Genomic DNA, 21,631 nt, shown 5'->3' with positions numbered 1-21,631 from the left:
AAGAGCTGGCTACCCTTGGGAAAGCCCTTCAGAGTAAGCTAAGAGAACCCCTACAGAAGGAATCTACCAAAATCATTGTTCACTGCGATACTCGCCAAGGAGGCAATTATGAATGGGCATAAAGGCCAGGATGACACTTGGCAGGAAGTAAAAGCAGCAAGAAAGGAACCTCACTTGTTTACAGAGAGATAAATAGGAAGCACAAGTCTCTGCAGATTTTGCTCTCAGCAGTGAAAGCAGTATTGCTTGTGCAAGGAGGGGAACACCCAATAGACTCCAGGACAGAGTATGTAAGATAATATTGCAGGGGTTTGTGGGGTAGGGTTAGTACCTCTGGTGGGGTACATGCCATGCTCCTTCTGGGATAGTTTGTCAGCCTTGGTCTCCACTCAGCTCTCATCTGTGGCCCCTAGAAGCTGTCAGCATGCAACAATGGCTACACCCTGGCTTTGACTGGCCAGCTAAACCAGGGTAGCTGATGGGTCTCAAACCGTAGATAAGTTAGGAACTTCCCCTGCATGCAAAGACAGGCTCCAATAGATTGAGCGGACAACACCAATAGCTGCAAGGACTGAAGGTCCCCACCTTCCCACTGGTCTCTAAGACCCCTCCCCCAGGTGCTTCCCCAACAACCTGAGGCTCTTTTGTCTTGTCTCTCTTGCTCCAAGCTCTTTATTCCTCTCTGTGTTCTGGAACACTAGAAGGGAAGGGAGCTGGTCACAGCAGGAGACAAATACTCCCTAGCTTCTTCAGTCCTGCCCCCACTCTTCTCCAGCCTCCACTTCTGCCTCTGATTCTGGACTGCACTCTGTTTCCGCCTTTTCCTGCTCACTAAACCCTGTTACCTCCAGGTTTCTGACACCTCCTCCTCCCAGTCTGCCCCCTCTTCTCTCTCTGACCATTCTTGTCCCACCACCAATCTCCTGGCTCTGAGCCGTCTTCCCCTGGGGGTTCCCTTGGGGGTTCCCCAGCTGGTAACTCCCACCACTTCTTTGCATCCAGCCTGCCCATGACATCAAGCAAGTAGGCTCAGGGGCAGGGAGGACTGGGGAGTCTATTATTGGGGGTGGGGAGCCATCAGAGTCCAGGACAAAGAGCAGAGTTAGCAGAGAAGCAACTTCTGTATTAGGAGAGCAAGCCAACCAGACCATCCCAGAAAGCATGATGTCGGTTGGAAGAAGTGCTCAGATAAATGAGGCGTTGGAGATGACAGCTGAAGCTCTTCAGGATCTGCAAGGGCAACGATCTCTGACTGACCTGCTAGAAGACAAAAGCTGGGGACATTCCATCCATTTCAAGATGGAAGAACATTTGTGATTTCTTTATGAAGTTCCTTATTGTTTTCTAAGAGTTTTTTTCTTGGTTCTGAAGTAAGAGAAGTTAATACCCCAAAGAGGTCAGATGATGCAAGAAATGGTAAGAGGTGGCAGAAGTCATGGAATGCTGTGAATTTGGTGAGATAAGGGAAGACCCACTGAAGTCAGTGGGCATGATTAATGTAAGTGCATTCATTTCAGTGGGTCTATGTGAGTATGACTTAGTTGGATACAACCCAGATAATGAATTACACCAAAACTGCAGATGCTGAGGAGAAGAACAGAGCAAATACTTCAGGCCACAAAATAAATTGGAAGCATCAGATAATAATCTAGGAGCAGCAGTTTAAAGCAGTATCATTAATGGGAAAGGAAAACAAAAAATGCAACATCTAGTCCTAATCTCTACACCACCCTACATAAAAATTGTGACATGATCACCAGGCAGTTAAAGGGGTGGCTCTGGATAGGAGATGCACATCATTTCAGTGGAGCACAGATGTACATCCGAATGTGAATGGAGCTGGTATGTATTTTGATAAACACGCGGGGCTGAGGCACAGTATATAAATAGATATATGGTGCCTTCCAGTTGCTACTGCACACCCGACACACCCTGTGTGCATGCCCATGCTAGGCATCACCCTCTGTTCTTACAGTGGTTTTCAGGGTTGTTGCTTTTTGAAAAATTCATTCTGCTTTTATGAAACTATAAGCTGCTTTGAATGTCATGTCTGACAGGAAGATGGCACAGAATGCCTTAAAATAAATAACATTACTAGAGCTAGATCAATGCCCAAGTGTGCAACAAAAAGATTTGCACCAGAGTGCTCCTTAAAGGGATCTGCGAGCTCAAGCTCCTCTTAAATAAATGGCATCTGCGGCATCAGCATTCCCAGAGGATGAGGCTTTAATCCCAGAATGAGAATTGCCATCTTTTCACTGAACAGTCAAGAGCCGCCCTTGGAGAAAAGAGGCATATTCTCACCAGCTGCAGGCAGACTCCGTCCGTGAGGCCATATGACAAGCAGAGGCACAATCAAAACTGCTCTTGCTTGATGCAAATTGACTCTGCTTATGCCGATCTGCCATTGACAGAGGATGCAGGTGCTGAGACAGCCTAGAGATCATGTCACAAAAAAAGTCATTTTCACACCTCCGTACAGATACACAGACAAAAGGAGCCAGCAATCAAACACTTGAGTGAGTCAATAACAGGTGCAAGGTCACATGGTTGGCGGCAGCAGGGTGTATTCAGAGCAAATGCCAGACAAAGTGCTGAATCTAAGGCAATGTTGGCTGAAACTGTCTTCTTATATAAAGCGGGATTTAAAGCAGTGATTTTTTATTTTTTATTTTTGGCCCCAAACTATCAAGACTTGAGTAAATTGACATGTTTTATTTGGTGTTTATTAGTCATTTGATATAAATTTAAGGTGACAGAATAAGGACTGTATAAAGTTAATATTTCCCTTCTGCTCCGAAGGCACAGAAAATCCATTTATGGTTGCAATTCTGCACACCCTACTTAGTAAAGAATTGATGCTGGTAGTATCTACTAGCAATTGTACAGGGTACTGATCCACTCCCAATTCACTTGAGCCATCCCTTTCAAATACCCAAGGAGAAACAGAAGCTACCTACTGCTGGAGTTTCCTGAAATAATTTATTGTCAAACTAAAGCTCGCCAAATACATATCCTCCAGCTTGTAGGGGCATATCTAAAAGTAAAAGGTAAAGGTACCCTTGCCCGTACGGGCCAGTCGTGACCAACTCTGGGGTTGCATGCTCATCTCGCTTAAGAGGCCGGGAGCCGGCACTGTCCGAAGACACATCCGGGTCACGTGGCCAGCGTGATGAAGCTGCTCTGGCGAGCCAGCACCAGCACAGCGCATGGAAACGCCGTTACTTTCCCGCTATAAAGTGGTACCTATTTATCTACTTGCAGTTAGGGGTGCTTTCGAACTGCTAGGTGGGCAGGAGCTGGGACCGAACGACGGGAGCTCACCCTGCCGCTGGGATTCGAACCACCGACCATACGATCAGCAAGTCCTAGGCACTGAGGTTTTACCCACAGCGCCACCCGCGTCCCTATCTAGAAGTAGTTTCAGCAAAAATGCACTGTAAGCTGCAAATGCAGTATTATCTTTTTAATGTTGGCAATTCAAAACAATGCAATGTTCTGATTTAATAGAATTAAAAAATAATGTCCCTTGTCTAGGCTTATTCTAAGAAGCAACAGTGCAACACTTTTCTACTTCCATGACGCATCTAAAACTGAAGTACTAACAACATATGTAGAATGAGATCATACAGCATTCTATGGCACCTTGTTAAAACCAGTAACAAAATTCTAAAAGGCTCTCAATAGTTTTGGATTGAACATTTTGGAAAAGTAACCCTCAAAAAGTATCTTTAAAATTCAGCTTAGATTCCAACTTGAGCTATTTTCTTTGGTCTAAAATTCCTCCCTTAGCTTCACATAAACAAAGTAATCTTTCTTTGCATCCTGAAGTTGTAAGAAAACTTGCTGTGCACTTTTTTTCCTTTCTTTTTTTAAGGCAACTAGGAATGGTTGCATTTGCTTAATGGAATGAACAATGGGTCAGGAACTGTAAATTCAGCAGTGACTTATCAAAATTAATAAATTGAAGTGAAATGCTGGCTATGCCCCAGAAATGCGTACTTCTTTTGAAACCTTCAGAAAGGTCAAGCTGATTGAAATCTACCATATTCCATGGCCTGTGCACAAAAGATGTGATAAGCTAGCACTATTTCCAGCCACGTTTATTTTCACCTTTTCCCCTATATGTGACATGCTGTCACCTTGATCAACAAGGCTGAATTACAGAGAGCTGGTGAATGTACTGTCCTGGGGTGATTCATTCTCTTCCAGCTACATGAGTCTATAATCTTAATGATATTAGCATCCTTAGCCTAACCATTAGATGGACAAAAACTGAGAGGGAAATTCCATGAATCAATCTGGGCCCCACAAGGAGGAAGGAAGGAAGTTTACTCAGAATTTCTTGCCCTCATTCAAATTCCAGCAGAAATAGATATAAGGGCCTAGGTTTGGGGAAGATTTGTAGAAACTGCTTACTAGAATTCACAAGTATTCTGCTCATTTTCAGCAGTCACTTATTGACTCCAAGCCATGCTTGCTCTGTCCAGAGCCCTGGAGGTGCTGAAATGCACCAATCACATAACTAAGACAGACTGATATCTAAAGGCTGCTGGATGGTAACTGCATGCCCAGAAGACACAAATGGGCTATGTCCATTAGCCTAGTGATCCTGCAACAACTTTCCTGGCACACTGAACTCCCTGAAGCATTCAGAGTGGCCCATTCTAACTGCTGACAGCAATTTGAACAGCACAGATTTTGTCTGAAGATCGTATCTGCAGCTGCACGCCTGAATTTAAAATGCACAGAATGCTGTCCCAGCAGTATTACATTTATGAGTTTATGGGCTTTAAATCAGTAAACATTCAGAAAGTTGCACACTATTGATTAGACAGGTTTTAATGGTTGTTCTGGAGCTGTTATTGCCTGCTGTTTAAATACATAATTACAGAGATTAGTAGCTGTTCCAATCTACTGTCTAAATGCCTGATAAATAATAAATATTAACAAATGCACACCATATAGCTCTTCTCACATTCAAAAGAAATCACCCTCTATTGTGGAAATATATACTGAAACTTGTTTGGAAGGAAAGGTGGAAAACCACCAAGGGTTGTGTGTTTGCATCTATGCAATCAAACAGCATCACTTTATTCCAGCAGTAACTCCAACAATGTTATGTTTCACCTCATTACTGTCTATATTGCTAGCCAGCTCCCTACTGATTTGGCTGTGTGGAAAGTCCAGAGTAAGGTACTTTAATGCTGGACTAATTTACTGCTGTTGGAAATTGCAAGTATGAATTCACCCTGAACTATTCCAGATGATGAACGTTCACTTAATTATGTTTAGTTTCTTCAAGCTCATTCACACAACATGAGCGTCATGCACTGTTCATTATCATAGGATTGCTTGGCTTTGGAAACATCATTCACAAATCAGACCATAACAGGAAAATCTAATCACATTAATATATTGCCCATTAGTGAGGGCAAGATTTTTAAGGGACAAATCTATCGCTTGGAGACACCCAAAAAGTAGTTGCGGAAAGCCCAGTGGTCAATCAGTAAACAAATTTTTCAGGTTTTCTCAGTTGTTGTCATTTCAATTTGTTAAGTTTGATGAAAGTCACGAAGCTATTTTCTCAACAATGAAATCTTATTTCCAGGTGTCACCTAATCTATGCATATTTCCTGGATTCTGTTGCTACCACTACATTTCTGCTCAGCTTCTTAAGCACTGAAGTCACAGCTCTACAAAGTCATTTCCCTGCTACAGATTTATATAATTTCTGCTCCACCAAGTCCATCTGCAATCTATTCGACTGGCTAATTTGCAACCACCCCCACCATGTAATTGTAGTAGGGTTGCCAACAGGCCAGAAAACAATTCAGTGTACCTGTCCTCCTCCCCATTTCCTGAAAAGCAGAAGAGGAAAATAGCAATAAAACCACAATAGTGCATTGTCTGATTGCTGCATAGTTTCTGACAGCAGGCCAAGCCCCCATCTATAAACCCTAACAGAACAAATTGAATGTTGCCGTCCTTTGTATTTTTCAAAGAAAATCAAACCAAACTTTGAAACCTATCACTCATTTTCTCCAGATTCCAGTTTTTCTTTTTAGAAATCAATATGCCTGAACGTTGCCTTTTAGGTCAAAGCTACAACAATTCTGACCTGCTTGCTTGCTTGATTTGGAGGAACTAAAAAAAAATAAAAAATCGTTTCCTTCCCTACCATTGGTTACAAACTTTACTGTCAATTGAGAGAGGTCTCTGTGTGGTGCCCCCAGAGCAGCAAATCCAACTGGGGAAAGTTCATTAGGTGACTCTTTTTCTTCAGATGGCTAAGGAAATCCAACCAAAATCTGCTCTAGAACCAACATGAAGCCTAATTTGATCAGTCATTTAGCAGTCAGGAAAGAGCAGGGGGTTGTTTGAATGGCAGATTACTTTTTTAAATTGTCTATTTTCAAGTTTTCTAATGTATCTTAAGAACCTACTGGCTGCCCTTTGGAAACATTATGAGTTAGAAAGAAAGAAAAGAAATGGAGCAATTTTCTTCACATAGTTCACAACTATTCGCCTCACGCTTTAAGCATCTAAGATCTGTGTTTATTCTCCTGTACCACAATTTAATGCATGTTTGCATACTAACTGATCAAGGCTCACCATGGTAACTGTCAGCTTAAGTGAGGAACTGCTTGGCATCCAAGTATACAGAGAACTATGCTGATAACTGACAATATTTCCAGCATTACTCTGACATGATTTTCATTGCAACTCAACATTACCTTAGACCAGAACTGCTAATTAGCCTGGCTTGAATAACAGCCGTTAATGTCATCAGCATGGTTTTTTATGCCATTACAGGAGAACAAGCAATAGTAATTAATTGCTCATTGACAAGAGTGATGATTACTTCCCTTTCCATTCAATAGACTTGAAAAGAAATGGGAGTTCATGGATGTATGTGTTTGATGATAGGTTGTCACTGGACAAAGATGCAGGAACCCTTTTTCAAAATTATATACCTTATCATATCAAAACCCAGCAAGTAAAAGCAATGAAGGTTTACCTTAGACAAACATGAATACAAATTGAATAGCTGAGATTAAATACAGATTCTTTCCCATTGCCTATGCCAGCCTTTTACAAAATCATTTTGGGGAATAGATAGAACTTTATTTACACAAAAAAGGCTCAAAATGTAGAGAAAGCTACTGTAAGTGCAAACTCAGACAGCCCTTCCTTGTCCCTCTCAGGCATGAACAATACATTCTCCCATCTGTCAGCATACAAATGAAGAGCAGCAGTATTGTACCACTGTGCCTACTTTGGTTTTTGTTTTTAATCTGTTGCAGCAGATCCCAGAAATGACTTCACCAAATGACAACACTGGGAAGCTTAGCTTCTTATAAACAAACTTGCTCTATTTTTCTAATACATTTTCTGTGACTCAAATTTAAATTGCAGCTTTAGCATTTCTCTGGTTTCGCTTTAAGATACTTCCAAAGAGATGGAATAATAATAATTTTTAAAAGAAGTTCTGGCATTTGCCTTCTGCCTTTGTGTAACATTAAATAAGCCCTTAAAGAGAGCAAGTTTCTCCCCCAACATGTGTTTCCAAACAAAGATGTAAAAAACAATGATTCTGTCTAAAGAGTCCACCCATGATCAATTTATAACACCTGGAACATTCCCTATTTCCCCTTCCCTCATTTGAAGTGATTTTTTTAAAAGTAGTCCTATCACGTGATTTATTTACACATCCACAGCGTGCAATTCTATGCATGTTTTCTCAGAAGAAAACCCCATTGTGTTCAGTTAGGGTTGCTCCCTTAGAAGGATGGCAGCCTAAACTGGATATCCCTTTCCCTCCCCCTCCTTGTACTTTGCCTCAAATAGTTAAATATCACCTTGACACAGACATTTTAATAATGTGGCACTCTGACTATCCTTTCTCATATATATATATATATATATATATATATATATATATATATATATCACACAAACACCTTTTACTACACTGCTACCTTCACAGAAATCCATCCAGTGTGTTGATCTGCTAGCTCATCACTAACCTTTGATGCTGCGACATAATGTGAGCAACTAGCCAGTAAGCTCAGCAAAACCAGGAGAAAGAGAGGGAGCACAGAACAGGCCTGGCTGCCCCCTTGTCCCAGCCATCCGTGAACCAAAGCATCATGCTGAATGCCATTCTCTAAGGAGGCTTTCAAATATCAAACTTATCTGGACAACATAATGGTGGGAAAGCAGGGGTCAGGGGGAAGTATAAATGAATCTCGTCGAGATACAAAGAGGTACCTGGGAATCAGTATGATGCTGGACAATTCTCAAATAACCCATCAGTCCCTGGGGATATAACTACTAAACACTGGCCCTGCGGGAGGTGCCAAGCACTCAGCACTGAGAGAGAGGAGAAGTGGGGATAGGTTATTATGCTTGTATGCAGGAAAGGGGAATATGGAAGCAGATCAGGGATGATGGGGAACATCAGGCCCAGGGGCCAAATGTGGCCCTCCAAGCCTCTCTGTCTGGCCCTTGGGATTCTCTCCAGGCCACACCCTTGTTCCCATGCCACACCCCTTACTGGCTATGCTTTTGTATCCTCTTTGAGTACCCCATTTTGTGCAGCTGGAATGCTTCTTGCTTGCCTGGTTGCAGGATAGGGAGGGGTGTGCAAATGTGTGAAGAAACAAATATCACATTCCCACTTGTTGCTCTACCCACTTTTGCCCCTGGCCCTGCCCACCACTGGCATGTGGCCCCCGGAAGGTTGCATGGAAGGGAATGTGGCCCTTGGGCTGAAAAAGGTTCCTGAGAACTGGAAGAAAATTCTAGTATTCCCAGTAGCTAGGGTGTTGGAAGTGTGGGGCAGGGATCATGGTGTAAGTCCCTGTTCTTCACTCAGTTATACTGACAACAGGAAGCGCCATGACACACAGAGCTTCTCCTATGCGTGTGAAATTATGGAAGTGTTAATTAACTTCACAATATTTTCATGCAAGGAAGAGCTGTATGTTCTTAAAAGGATGCTTATTAAGTAATTTTTGCTTTAATTAATTAGCAGACTTCCTTGGAAATGCTCAGCGATGTGTGAAGGCCAATTACATGTAATAACATAAAAAGGGGAAAGGAAACAGGGACAGATTTTTAAACACTAGGCTTGTTAGCCGTTGGGTGCATTAATAATACAGTGGTACCTCGGGTTACAAACTTAATTCATTCCAGAGGTCCGTTCTTAACTCGAAACCATTCTTAACCTGTGGCGCACTTTCGCTAATGGGGCCTCCCGCTTGCCAGCATACTGCCGGCGCACGATTTCTATTCTCATCCTAGGGCAAAGTTTGCAACCCGAGGTAACTACTTCCGGGTTAGCGGCGTTTGTAACCTGAAGCGTTTGTAACCCGAAGCGTTTGTAACCTGAGGTACCACTGTACAGACAAGAAGACCTCCTTCACCAACCCCTGAAAGTCAGGGGAGCTGGGCAAGAGGGGACTTGGGAGCCCAGTCCTGTGTAACGACCACTGCAACAACATGGAACTGCTCAACATCAGATCTGTCTGGCTTCATTGTCCCCTGCTCAGGCAGCAGTAAGTGCTTAAGACTTTTACACTATTTGAAAACTATTTGCTACAAACAAACAAGCTCCAGTGTGATTTTTGTTTCAACAGTAGAGCCGCCACACTTTCAATCCAGGTTACCTACAAAGCTTCAATACAATTTGATACACTTTTCTTTCTTTTTTTGCAAAAGGACTGCTTCGGAGTCTTGTGGTAGGTTTTTACATGAAAATGCACTTTATTATAATCCCTATGATGGAGAAGGAGACACAATGAATGAGTTCTCCCATGCTGACTCAACTCCACAAGCTCCATAGCACTGAGCATAGAGTAAGCCCAACGCTCAACCTCTTGCATCTATTCATGTTGACTTCTCGCCTTGCCCAGCACTGGTATAAGACAGCCTAGAAGAAAATGTGGCCCTCAGTCTTCACCTCTGATCAACATGCCTGTTGTTTTCGAGAGAACAGGGTTCAAATCCCCACATTTGTTTATCACAACATTCAGAATCTGGCTTTCTATGCAGCTCGACTACCAAAATTGATCAGATTAATGACACTGCTTACCATTCTACACCAAGAGCAAGATTTTTCTGAGCTAAGCAATGAAAATGAAGAACCATGAAACAAGAAGCTGTCCTTCAAAGAAGAGCACCAAACTCTACCATTTCACTTGTATTAAATTATTTTTCAACTCATGAACTGTTTCTGGAATTCAAATGTCATCCGTACAACATAATCAGGTAGAGTTGGACCAAATATTGCCTAATGACATCCAGAGGGAAATCATGCATGTGGGTCCAGAAAGTGAGACAAGACAAAAGGGCATCCTGGAGGACTCACATCCATGTATTTATCCCTTATCTCTCACACACAACCAAGGTGCTTCTGTACCTTGCAGGAAAAAAGGTCACCAAAGAATCACTCAGTACGCATTCCAACCATTTTTTGGAATAACAGTTCAATCCTCATGTGCACAATCAGAAGTCCTCAACGGACCTCACTTCCAGGTTAGTGCGGTTAGAACTGCAGCTTAAGGAGCTATTGTAGACTGCTCTCCACCCAACACCATCTGGTCACTGCTGATCAAGGACTGGCAATGTGGTGACCTCCAGATGGACTCCAACTCCCATCAGCCCCAGCCAATATGGACAACAATCAGAGATAATGGGAGTTGTAGTGCAACGTCTGGAGTACAAAATGTTGGCTATCTTTAAGCAGGCTGATTTGGTATACAGGTGTACTTAGTGTTAAACAGCCTGTGTTAGTCTATTGGAGTCTCCCATCCACCCATCTCTACGTCTTTTTTCTTTTTCTGTAAAAGCAATTAATTTACTAGAGTGCTAGTTTTTTTTCTTCCTCAGCTGCCATGTGATCTCGGCAAAGTCTTGTAAGCCAAAGCAAATACAATTCCACTGATTAAATAGCGTAGTTGTTTATCAAGACAGCAAGTACGCCGTGTGTACTTATTGGTTACGCTCCTTTTTCAGTATCTCCCATCTGTACGTTTCTAACCTGCTCTGTAACTCAGATAGACCAGTTTCTGATGTGCACATCATATGGCAAGAAAAGGAAAGGAACCAGTTTATAAATGTTCTTTTTTTCTGACTGTCACCTGAAGGTTTTCATTCAGATTCAGCAAGTGGCCTCCCAACACAACACTTTAGCCCATTCAGGGCAGTCATCATGAGTCCTGAATGGCTCCTTAAAATGTTTTGGTGGGTGCTGCTGAATTAATATTGCAGTGTACAAGAATGCTTTAACACTGATAAATAGGAACATAAACAAACAGATGATTTGTAGAACAACTGACGGCCCCCAAGCCAAATTCCAATGTATCTCAAGGAAGTATAATACCCCCAAACAAATCCATATGTGAGGTGTCAGGAGAAGGGCACTGAAGGCTGCAATCCTATAGCCACTTATCTGGGAACAAGCCACAGTAAACACAATGGGACTAACTTCTTCTGAGAAGACATGTAATGGATTGCTCTATAATTAAGTCTACCTCCTTAGATTAGTTTTTGTTTGAAAAACCTGTGGGATGTCTTTATCTACTCCAAGGGTGGGCATTTTCAAGGGAAGAGTAACCACAGCTCATGTGGAATGGAAGAGGAAAACAACATACATAAGAGGCAGATTTAAGTTCCAACTGAACATTTCCATTGTTTCCATGCTGCTCCTTTTGTTCTTCTGGTTGTTTCCTGAACACTATTTCCTTTCTGATTTTCCCACAATGTCATTTAAACTTATGGGCTCGGGTGATTTTGTTTCAATGTGCCTGTGGCATCATCATGTCAGAATACTATGGTGATGTCACATGGCTTACCACCACCAATCAGATTAAACAACCGGGTGGGCAAACAGGGCAAAATACAGTAGCCCCCTTCAGGCATTCTAGCTCACTCTTGCAGTGACACAGGAGCAGGAACAGGCCAAGTAGTATCCACCTCCTAATATCATGTGTTCTGGGAAGGCCCTCTCCCAGCATCTGTGCAAACAGTGAGAACATCTGTAGATGTTTGTACATCCAGCTGTATGTATGGGGGAGCACCTTCCCAGTAGACATCGACTCTCTATGTGTGGATGCCAGCAGACTGGCTTCTCAATTTGCATCACATTAGAGGCAGGGCTACTGAGTGCAGCCCTGCTCCTATGTTCTGCCACACAGAAGCTAGAAGACCTGAAGAATGTGCTAGAATGGGCACATTCCTGCACAGAAGCAGGAAAATGGTGCCCAGAAGAACAAATAAGTGTGTCTAAAGTTTCCAGAAATGGAAAGTGACTTTCTGCACTCAGGGGGGAGGGTGAGAAATGAGTCATTTTTGCCCCAGCCCTAAAGAAATGTGCATTTCCTCAACCAAGCTGGCATTTATCTAACAGTCTTGTGTCAAGTCCAGGGACATGCGAATCCATTTCATTAGCCTGATATATATTGGGTGTAGAATCGACATGGGAAAGTGGCCTTAGATCATAACTCTACAGAAGAACGATGAAAATTCCGGCAGGCCCTGCTAAAATTGACTGCAATATCAGAGCGCATAAAAGCTCATAGAGATGGTTGCTCATTTGCTTTATAGGAGTCATAAAAACATTTCAGAGCTTGAAATGTAAGGGAATGAAAGCATTTCCTCGAGTAAAAGCAGAACTGACTGCAGTAAGAAATGAGGCAAAAAACCTCAATATTTGGATATAAAAATTCAGTTCCCTCTTAGATAAACATTTGCTTTAATGAAGATAGTTTTGCATTTATTAAATACAACATAAAGCACTTATGTACCATGATTCAATGATTTAACATTGCAAGAGAAGCACTTTAACCTATAGATAACTTTAATCAAGTATGCAGTTAATGGCTAAGAAAAAGCTCACAGCAACTTCCATTAAGCATTAAGGTATTAGCAAACTCTCAAGATACAGGGTTGAATCACACAACCATTTACTGCATAGTGGCCTCTGAAAACATTGTGCTGTGGTGCCTCTAACCACACTAATGAACTCATTTTCTGTTGCCCCCAGGCCAAGAATCACCCCACTCCTAAACATGGTAGAAAATTGAGAGAACTGGGTGTGTGGTGACAGCCAGTTTACTGTATAGCCTGAAACTACAAACAATAAGCTCTCCATGTGGTTTGTGAACTACTGAGGCCACCTCAGAACTCTATCCTGAGGACATGAAGATATGTTTTAGCCAATCTAGACATTACTTTCACCACAGCGGTCAATGTCCCAGTAGCAAATTTCCTACCTCCCAAATAAATGCTGTGAAGCATTTATTCACCACATGAAACAGGGCCACTGTGCATTACTCAAGGCAATGGTGGCAGCTGGCAGGGCTGTGCAATACACACACACACTCAACTCATGTGCTGAGCGATGCTTAGAAACAGACAAGGTGGGAAGCTTGCATAGGAATGACATTTTGCATACTGAAAGTAAGATCTTCACTATCTCAGAAATGCATCTCCATAGTCCTGAGGTGGCCGAAGCGTGGCTAGTGTAAAATTAATTCTGCAACCATTCATACAAGCATGGATATCCAGTTATGTGTTCTGTCTCTCTCCTCACAACACACCAGAAACCTAATGTAGCACATCTGTTACATTATAGGTTTGTTGGGGGGGTTAATTTCAGTTTTCTTACATGTGATACATAGCAACTGGCACAACCAACTTATTCTGTGGTATTAGAAAAGATATCAGTGAAAAACCATGAGTTACAGAAGGAAGAGGCCAAAATGCCATCGACTCCACCCACTGGCGGAGGAACAGGGGTGCAGGGGAGCGCACTGCTTCCAGCAGCACAATCCTGGTGGGGTGCCATCACGGCTGCCCCCCCCCCCACGCTGGGCACCACCCCCCCGCAGGTGGCACGCCACATCCCCAGAATGCGTGTCACGCCCCCAGGACATGCGTTACGCCCCTGCGGGTGGCATGCCACACCCCCAGGATGCACGCCAGCCACGCCCCTGCCTGTTCTCCACACCCCCCGCCAGAGCTTGAAGCTCCACCACTGACTCCACCTCCCTGCATTTAGATGCTCTTCCCCACCCGCAAGAGGTCAACTGCTGCAATCCAGACTAGTATGTGCCCCAGGTGAAGGTGAGACAGACACAACACAGAGGGAAGACTCCAAACAAGTTCATAGGGAATGAACTTATACTCCACATTTGGGAATCCCAAAGTTGATACCACTATTGAAGAGGAACTTGCTTTGGCTGGACAACGCACAACATCCATCAGGAATGCAACTCTGGCTCCTTTGGGAGTTTTTGTTATTTCTCTTCCCTCAATAATAATTTAGAGCTGATTGATTTGAGGCAACCATCAAATATGAGACTCAGTTTCTCAGCCGTAAAATAAACAACCACTTGATTATTCTTCAGTTAGGTCACAAACTGAGAGAAATGAATATATATCCTAACATTTCAATTACTGGGTTGTTTGAATTTATATTCTTCTTGTTCTGTTTTTAGCATGGAACCACACCAACTGGGGGCAGGGGGTTGGGATGAGGAGGAGGGAAGATTAGGAGATATACGAGTAATGCTTTAAAAAAGTTTTTTACCTGAAGGCCTTCTATGGCTAATCGAAGCATACTTGGTGTCAGTTTAGAAGCCTGTTTGAAAGTGAAGTTGCTCCAGTCTATAATCAAAACAAATCCATTTACTTGAAGTTCAGGATCCTCAATCATGGCTTCTAAGGAAAGAAGTATGGCACGCAAAATATCCACCAGTGTGTACCTGCCAACAGAGACAAGATCGTATTAAGCTAGCTAAGAATATTCCGATGCTAGAAGAAAAGATATTATTTGCAATCTGCTGTCAAAGTATCCAGTCTGCACATGATAAAGTATGGTAATCACAGTTTCACTATATGTGATCAGATAAATACACAAATCTTTAAGACTGGGGTGACACTGCAACACAGCAGTATTTGTATGAAACATGAAACTTACGTGGCTGAGTCTCAATGAGTCCAAGTGAAGTGTCAGGTTTGTATACTCCCACCCCCCCTTCTTAGTTTATAGTTTCAGTTTTAAAGAGTCTGATCTTAGCTTTACTTGGCTTGCAACAAACTTTGCCTAGTTTAATAAGAGCCCAAGCTTTGAAGTTGGCTTCTTATTAAATGTGAAACTAAACTTAGCATAAATCCTTCCTCAAGTTTCAGAGGAGGCAGAGGGGGAAGAGAGGGGAGAGTTTGCAAGCCCAGCACTTTGTTCAGGCTCACTGAGCCCCATCCACATAGGAAGGTGTTAACACCTAGTCAGACCATTGGCTAGCTTAGTACTAGGTTCAAGGGTCTGGAAACCAGGGTCCCCCGGACGCAATTGGACTTCGCTCCCACCAGCCACAGCCAGCTGGCCAACTATCAGGGATGGTGCAAACAATATCCAGAGGTTTCCCATCCCTTTCTTGTCCGTACTGACTGGCAGTGGCTCTCAAGGACTTGGGGAAGTAATCTTTCCCAACCTACTTGGGGATGCCAGGGATTGAATCTGGAATTCTTTGCATGCAAAGTGTATGCGCTATCACTGAGCTATGTTCCTTCAGTATGTTTCTCTATGCCTCTCCATGATTTACCTGCCGTGGAATTCTCATTAGCTAGCTAGCAAGAGAGAGTAGCAATACTGGCTGCAGTCCTGCTCCCTGTTGAGTTGCTTAAAGCTCATGGAAGTCAATTGGATTCTTGAAGCGTAACTGTTTTCAGGTTTGCAGCCATTAAGTTTAAAAAGAACGGAGCATTTAAAGAACCTGTTCATCCAGAAAGACCTATTAAAAGTACTTAAAAATAGAAGTCAATATGCAATCTCCGTGGGATACATTGGTTTTCTTAAGTAGCCTTCTCCTTGCCTTACATGGCATTGAGATAAGGAAGCTTCATTTTGCACCACCACTGATGAATAATAATATCCACTACGGGACACAATTTAAGGCAGCAATTTTTTTATTAAAAAAAAAAAGCTCAGTGATAAACCAGGGCCAAAGCTAGGTTTGAAGAGGCATGAGCAAAATGCCCTCTGTGTCTCCCTTCTCATGTTGCTGGATCCCTCAAGCATATCTGAAAATGGATGGGCAGTCGCAAGGATGGTTGAGAGCTGGCATTTAAATTTCTAGCAATGCTCCAAAGTGCCCAACATAATGTTAATCCAGAATGTCCTGGGAAGTGTAAATGGCAGCCGACAAACCCAGCAACTGGTGTTAGGACACCAGGTCTTGATTCCAGACTTGGCTAAGACATCCGAACCATTAGCCCCATGATACATTGTAGGAATCACAAATTGTAAGCTTTTGTTTTCAAAGCAGCAGCATCAAGCAAATTATGATGAAAGACATCTGCATTGAAGTCTTCCCACATAAGGAACTATTTGCATAAATTCACCCTAGACTTGCAATATCCAACATTTCACCTCATCCTTATCGTTATTTATGTTGACAGCACAGTAAGGCGGATGAATGTAAACTTGAAGTTCCATCACAGGCTCGTGACAGATTACATTAACGTATTCTCCTGAGTGATGAAACACAACACATGCTCCATTCTGAAACAGACCTTAAGGACTTAAATGTTATGTTTGAAGTAGAGCTGAAACGAAGTTTTGCTCAAATTTGAAATTTGCCAGCATTTCTGAGTTTGAATTCTGAAAAATTCCCAAGTGCTCAGTTCTGAGGGACACTTAAATTTGCAATCCTGTAAATCTCTTTGAAGGAAATGTAGTGCTTTTACAACTACCACCACATCAAAATCTATCCATGAGAGGACTGTGTGCGGAGCGGGGAGGACTGGGTCAACATGCATTCAGATTTCTGTGTACAAACTGAGTTTGTAGAATATGCTTCAGGATCCCCCAGCCTCAGAGTTTGTTTCAGAGCTAATTCAAACTTGGGAGTGCCTATAAAATATTTACCCAACCCATTTCAATGACTTATCAAGTGATTAAAAGTAAGCAGTATGTATGTTGCCACATATGAAGTTATGTGTAATTTCCCAAAGGCCACTGTAGGGTGTCTGTAAGTCAAAATTAGACACAATTTAAGTAAGAGTAACCTCTTCCTTCTCCATCTTCAAGTTTCCTCAAATAAATAGTAAAGGATGTCAAGAGCTGAAAAAGCAAATTAGGAACTATTGCCTTTCAGTAACATAGAGAAAATTTGCATTAGCATGCCAGTAAATTAAATTCTATTTTATATCCAGCTGCCTTCACTGAAACTTAGTTTTCTTATAGTGTCTCATGGGTCACATTTATGTACTCAGTAGTGTATAACTAATTTCTAAAGATAATCTGAGATCCATGATTAATTTAACTGTGCTTAATGCCCCCTATTTATGCATGCTGTTAGAAAACCACTGTTTATCCCATTTCTAAAGTGTTGTATGCCTTAAGAAAAGAGACACAATTACGCATCTGTAAAGTGGTTGTAGCACTTGTGTGCTATAAGCAAAATTAACTCTTACCGTTGCCAACTCTCAAAACATATTTAAAAGTAAACGCACATACTGAGGCTGCAATCTTATGCACACTTACCTGAGAGTAATCCCCAACATGCACAAAATGGGCTTCCTTCTGAGCAAAGATATATAGGATTGTGCTATTGTTATTTTCACACTGATACAGCATGGGGTTGTACCAGCGTAAATGATAAACTATTGACAGAGTAGAATTTCCTTTTGGAAAGGCTTAATTTACAAATTATGCTTCAGCAGGTTTTAACCAGGGCTGTGCCTATTTCATGGTTATGTGCAATTGCAGGAAAAGCTTAAAACTGACAATACAGAATCCAGCATCCTGATGATGTCATCTTTACCTTTTTAATTAAACCCCCCCATCACCTTGTGATGGTGGCAGTGTTTAACATCAAGCCCTGGGTGTAACTGCCTCCCCCCCCCCAAAGTGTAAGTGCTTATAAGCAAATATGGCTTCCTTGTGTTTCTGTTTCTGCTGTCATTTTGACAAGATATGTATTGTTCACTCTGCTCTATGTACAATCATTTGTATTACATGTATTAGTTTGATAAATGGAAGGGTTTGAATGAAAATTCAGAACTAGGTTAGTATGATTTATTTTCTACTACACTTCACCTCATGCCTCCTACCGTCTCAGTTCAGTTCCTGCATCTGATTAATACAGCTGTTGTCAATGAAAACCTATGCCATCATAATAAGGCCTATTTTGTTGTTTTACTGTTCCTGTTGAAGATGGAGCCAAACATTAATTCTGTTCCCTTCTCCATCCATTCAGTATATACATGAGAGAATGAGCAAACGAGAACAATCGCAGCACAGAACATGTACCGGTAACTCAAGGTTGTTTATGCCTAGTAATTCCTGCCCTCCAAAACCTTGGGCAAAGCCTTTGCTAGACCTGATAGCCAATCCCCTTTTAACTGTAGAGGAGGAGTGGGAAACCTGTGACCCTACAGATGTTGTTTGACTCCAGTGTCCATCAACCCAAAACAGTGTGGCCACTTGTCAGGGATGATGGGAGTTCAGTACAGCAATATTTAGAGGGTCACAGATTCCCCATCATTGTCCTAAAGCATATCCATCCCCAGCACATCAGAGAGTCCAGTGGTGTAAACCAGGCTGGTCCCTTGCCTGTGCTCACACACACCAGAAACTGGGACCAGCCTGGGCCAGGAAGTCTGCATGCTCTGGAGACTTGATGGAGCCTTGCAGGATTTTATGAGAATAAAGGCATTTCTTTAGGGATGAATATTCAATTTCCTGCTACAAGATATTTTTAGGACTACTCTGCTTTTGCATTTGTATTATCATTTCACTACATTTTAAGCAACTGATGTTCATTGCCTGGAAAGGCATCTGATAAATTTTAGGATAAATAGATTTACTGGCAGAAATCATGGAGTTTGCCTCTGAGATAAAGTCCTTGCTTTTCCAAGGTACCTGCAAGAGGGTTGGATCAAGTGCATAGGGTGCTCCTTGTGGGCTCAGTAGCATTGTGACAGAGTGCTTAATCAGCATGTGTGCAGCACTTATCTCAACTGAACCAAACTGGTAGAATTAACAAGTCAGAGTTCAAATGTTCTGCCCCACTATGATTGGCTCCCACATTTCATTGGTATCATCTGAAATTATATATCACAATGGGTAATTTCCATCATGCAGATACCAAGAGAAGTGGAATGTTGTCTTAAGAAGTACCTCTATCTTCTGGGCAACCCATGTTGACGCAGAAGTTCAGGCTTTGCTGCTACAACATGGGAGATGACCAGAGGGAAACACTATAAAAATTACCTCCAAACTGGGGCAAATTCTGAGTAATTATGGGTTGAATAGTGTAGGACCAGGACCTGGGAGACTATGGTTGACATGCAAATGAGCACTCCTGAACGCCATCCTCTGTTTGTGTCCCAGCTGACTGCTTAATTCACAGAAGCAGGCAAAACTGCATTGGATAAATATGTCAGTGACAGGACAAACGGCCAACACTTTTGCTCCTTTACAGGCATCACAGCTCTTGTCACAGAAAGATATTAAAGGTGGTATATCAAGACCATCCCTCTTCCCCTACTGAGCAGGATCTCTACAATGCCTTAGCCAACAGCCCTCCAAGTGAAGGATCCAAGATAAAAGAACAAGTTTCCATTCACCATTCCCCTCTCCTACATTTTATGGCCCAACCTGGCCCAATGCAAATGTGAACCTAAGAATGTTGATCTCCCTGTCTCTGAGCTCTGTGTTTGGAAAGAATTTGAAGGACACCTATCAAACCACCCCACTATGACAGGACATCTGGATCAGATCATCAAAATTGCAATTTGCCACATGGAGAACTCAGGACAAAACAAGATGCCTTACACCCGGCATTCTGCTGGCTGGGAAAGGAATAGTAACATCATTTCATCACTGGGGCCAAACGGGATTTCAGTTTGCTATGATGAGGTGACATTTCTAGATTGCAGCACGATGGTAAATTCAGGCAAGTGTCTCATCTGACCCCAGCTACCCACAACCCAAACTCTTATGTTTACCTGCTTTGGTCCCAGTTGGCAGCAAACAGAACCAGGATCTTCCTGCCGTAGTGATCAAGGTTAGCCAGTCCTCCTGGGAAGCCATCCTTGAGTGCCTGCTTGATGCCTGGGTCCGTGGCTTTGAAGCTCTTGAACATATCAAGGTTCTGCTGGCGGTACTCAAAGTACTGGGCCAACAAGCGAAACGCCTCGAAATGCTGGAACTTCCTGGCCCGAAGGAAGCGGAGAATGAAGGCGTCGTCCGTCCGGAGAAAGCCAATGTCTGGCCGGGTGATGACCATGTCCCGCACCTCCTGGATGTCCTGGTGCAGGGTGTCCGGGTTTTCGTTCAGTTCCAGCCGGGCTTTCTCCAGCGTCTTTGGGGACAGGCCTGCCTGCAAATGAGTCATTGTGCCACTCCGTCCAATACTCCTCTTAAGTAAAAAGGGAGACAACCCCTAATGCCACAAAGTCTGTTCTTCTTCTTTCCAAAAAAAAGAGAGGGGAGTTCCTTATTTCCCTTTCCAGAACCGACAAGTTTGGTGCTCCTTTGCCTCACAGCATGAATCTCTCCGAAGCAAATACCCTGATGTCGTCCAGTGTGCACAACCCCCTCAGCTCCTGTTTCTCCTTTCCATCTCACGGTGGCCCGTTCACAGTGACTCCACTCAGCTGCTGCTTTTCTTCCTCGCCCTCAAATTCCCACCCTTCCCACACCCACTAACAGCTCGAAGCTGCAGTATAACTATACCTTGCATATAACCAAACCCCCAATTGCTTTCCTTCCACTGCAATTGCTTGTTGATTGACAGAAATAATGGCTTTGGCACGGCCCAAGTAGATGGAGCTAGTATTCTTTATAGCCTGGCTCTGGCAATGGTGCTCCCTGCCTCCCTCCCACACAATATTGTCCTTTGGGTTAACTAGTCATGTTGGCTGGATCACCAGATTCCCTGATCAGCAGGTACTGTTAAAGCAACATGATGGCAGAGAGGAAGGCCAAACAGCTGCTGTACAGTGACTTTCCCCAAGCTGGGGGCGATCAGTACTGGATATCTCTCTCCTCCCTCTCCCCCCACCACCACTGTCTTCAGATATTCCCACCTCACTCCTCTTTGCAAACCAGTGATCTCACCCTTGGTACTGGTGCAATGGAGATAGCAAGAAGAGCTGTATCAATAAATCAGGTGGCAATGCAATGTTTCCACCAGGGACTTCCTTCTCCCTCCCGCAAAATAAGAAACTCAGATCCTCGTGGATTTAGAAGTCAGTGCGTGACAGGGTGCTAAGGGCATGCAACTGGTCTGCTGAAGGGTGCTTCTTTAAAAAAATAAAAATAAAAACCCGAGGTTCTAATTTGCACCCCCACCCCTTTTAGCCCATGGAGCTTGGGATGGATTCGCCCTCCACCCACCCACCCCAGTTCCCCTCCTACGTACACAGTGATCTCATCCACTACCAGCAAGACTGTCGCATGTCCCTCTCGTTCGCTCCCAGGTTTTCTCAGGCAGGGGGTAAAAATATCCTCCAGGTCCTTTCCTCCCCACCACCCGCCCCGCTCCCCGCGAGGACAGACAGAGTCGCAGGACCAGAGAGGATTCAGTCGCCTCGCAACAGAACAGCCATC

At 43.1% G+C, this 21,631-nt stretch overlaps 1 protein-coding gene across 1 annotated transcript in view; it reads right to left on the bottom strand.

The window, feature by feature from the left end:
• Positions 1–21,413, bottom strand: part of CLVS2 (clavesin 2) — a 39,462-nt gene extending 18,049 nt beyond the window's left edge. The window contains exons 1-2 of the mRNA XM_083606195.1: positions 20,026–21,413; positions 14,600–14,774 (exon numbers count right to left, since the gene is read on the bottom strand). Of these exons, the coding sequence (XP_083462321.1) occupies positions 14,600–14,774; positions 20,026–20,414 (564 nt within the window). The 5' untranslated portion in view covers positions 20,415–21,413. The remainder of the gene's footprint in view (positions 1–14,599; positions 14,775–20,025) is intronic.
• Between the last annotated feature and the right edge of the window lie 218 nt (positions 21,414–21,631).

The sequence above is a fragment of the Podarcis filfolensis genome, assembly GCF_964270895.1.
Source record: "Podarcis filfolensis genome assembly, chromosome: 3".
Taxonomy (NCBI): Eukaryota; Metazoa; Chordata; class Lepidosauria; order Squamata; family Lacertidae; genus Podarcis; species Podarcis filfolensis.
Note: the sequence above shows the minus strand (reverse complement) of the source record. Positions and strands in the feature narration are given on the sequence as shown.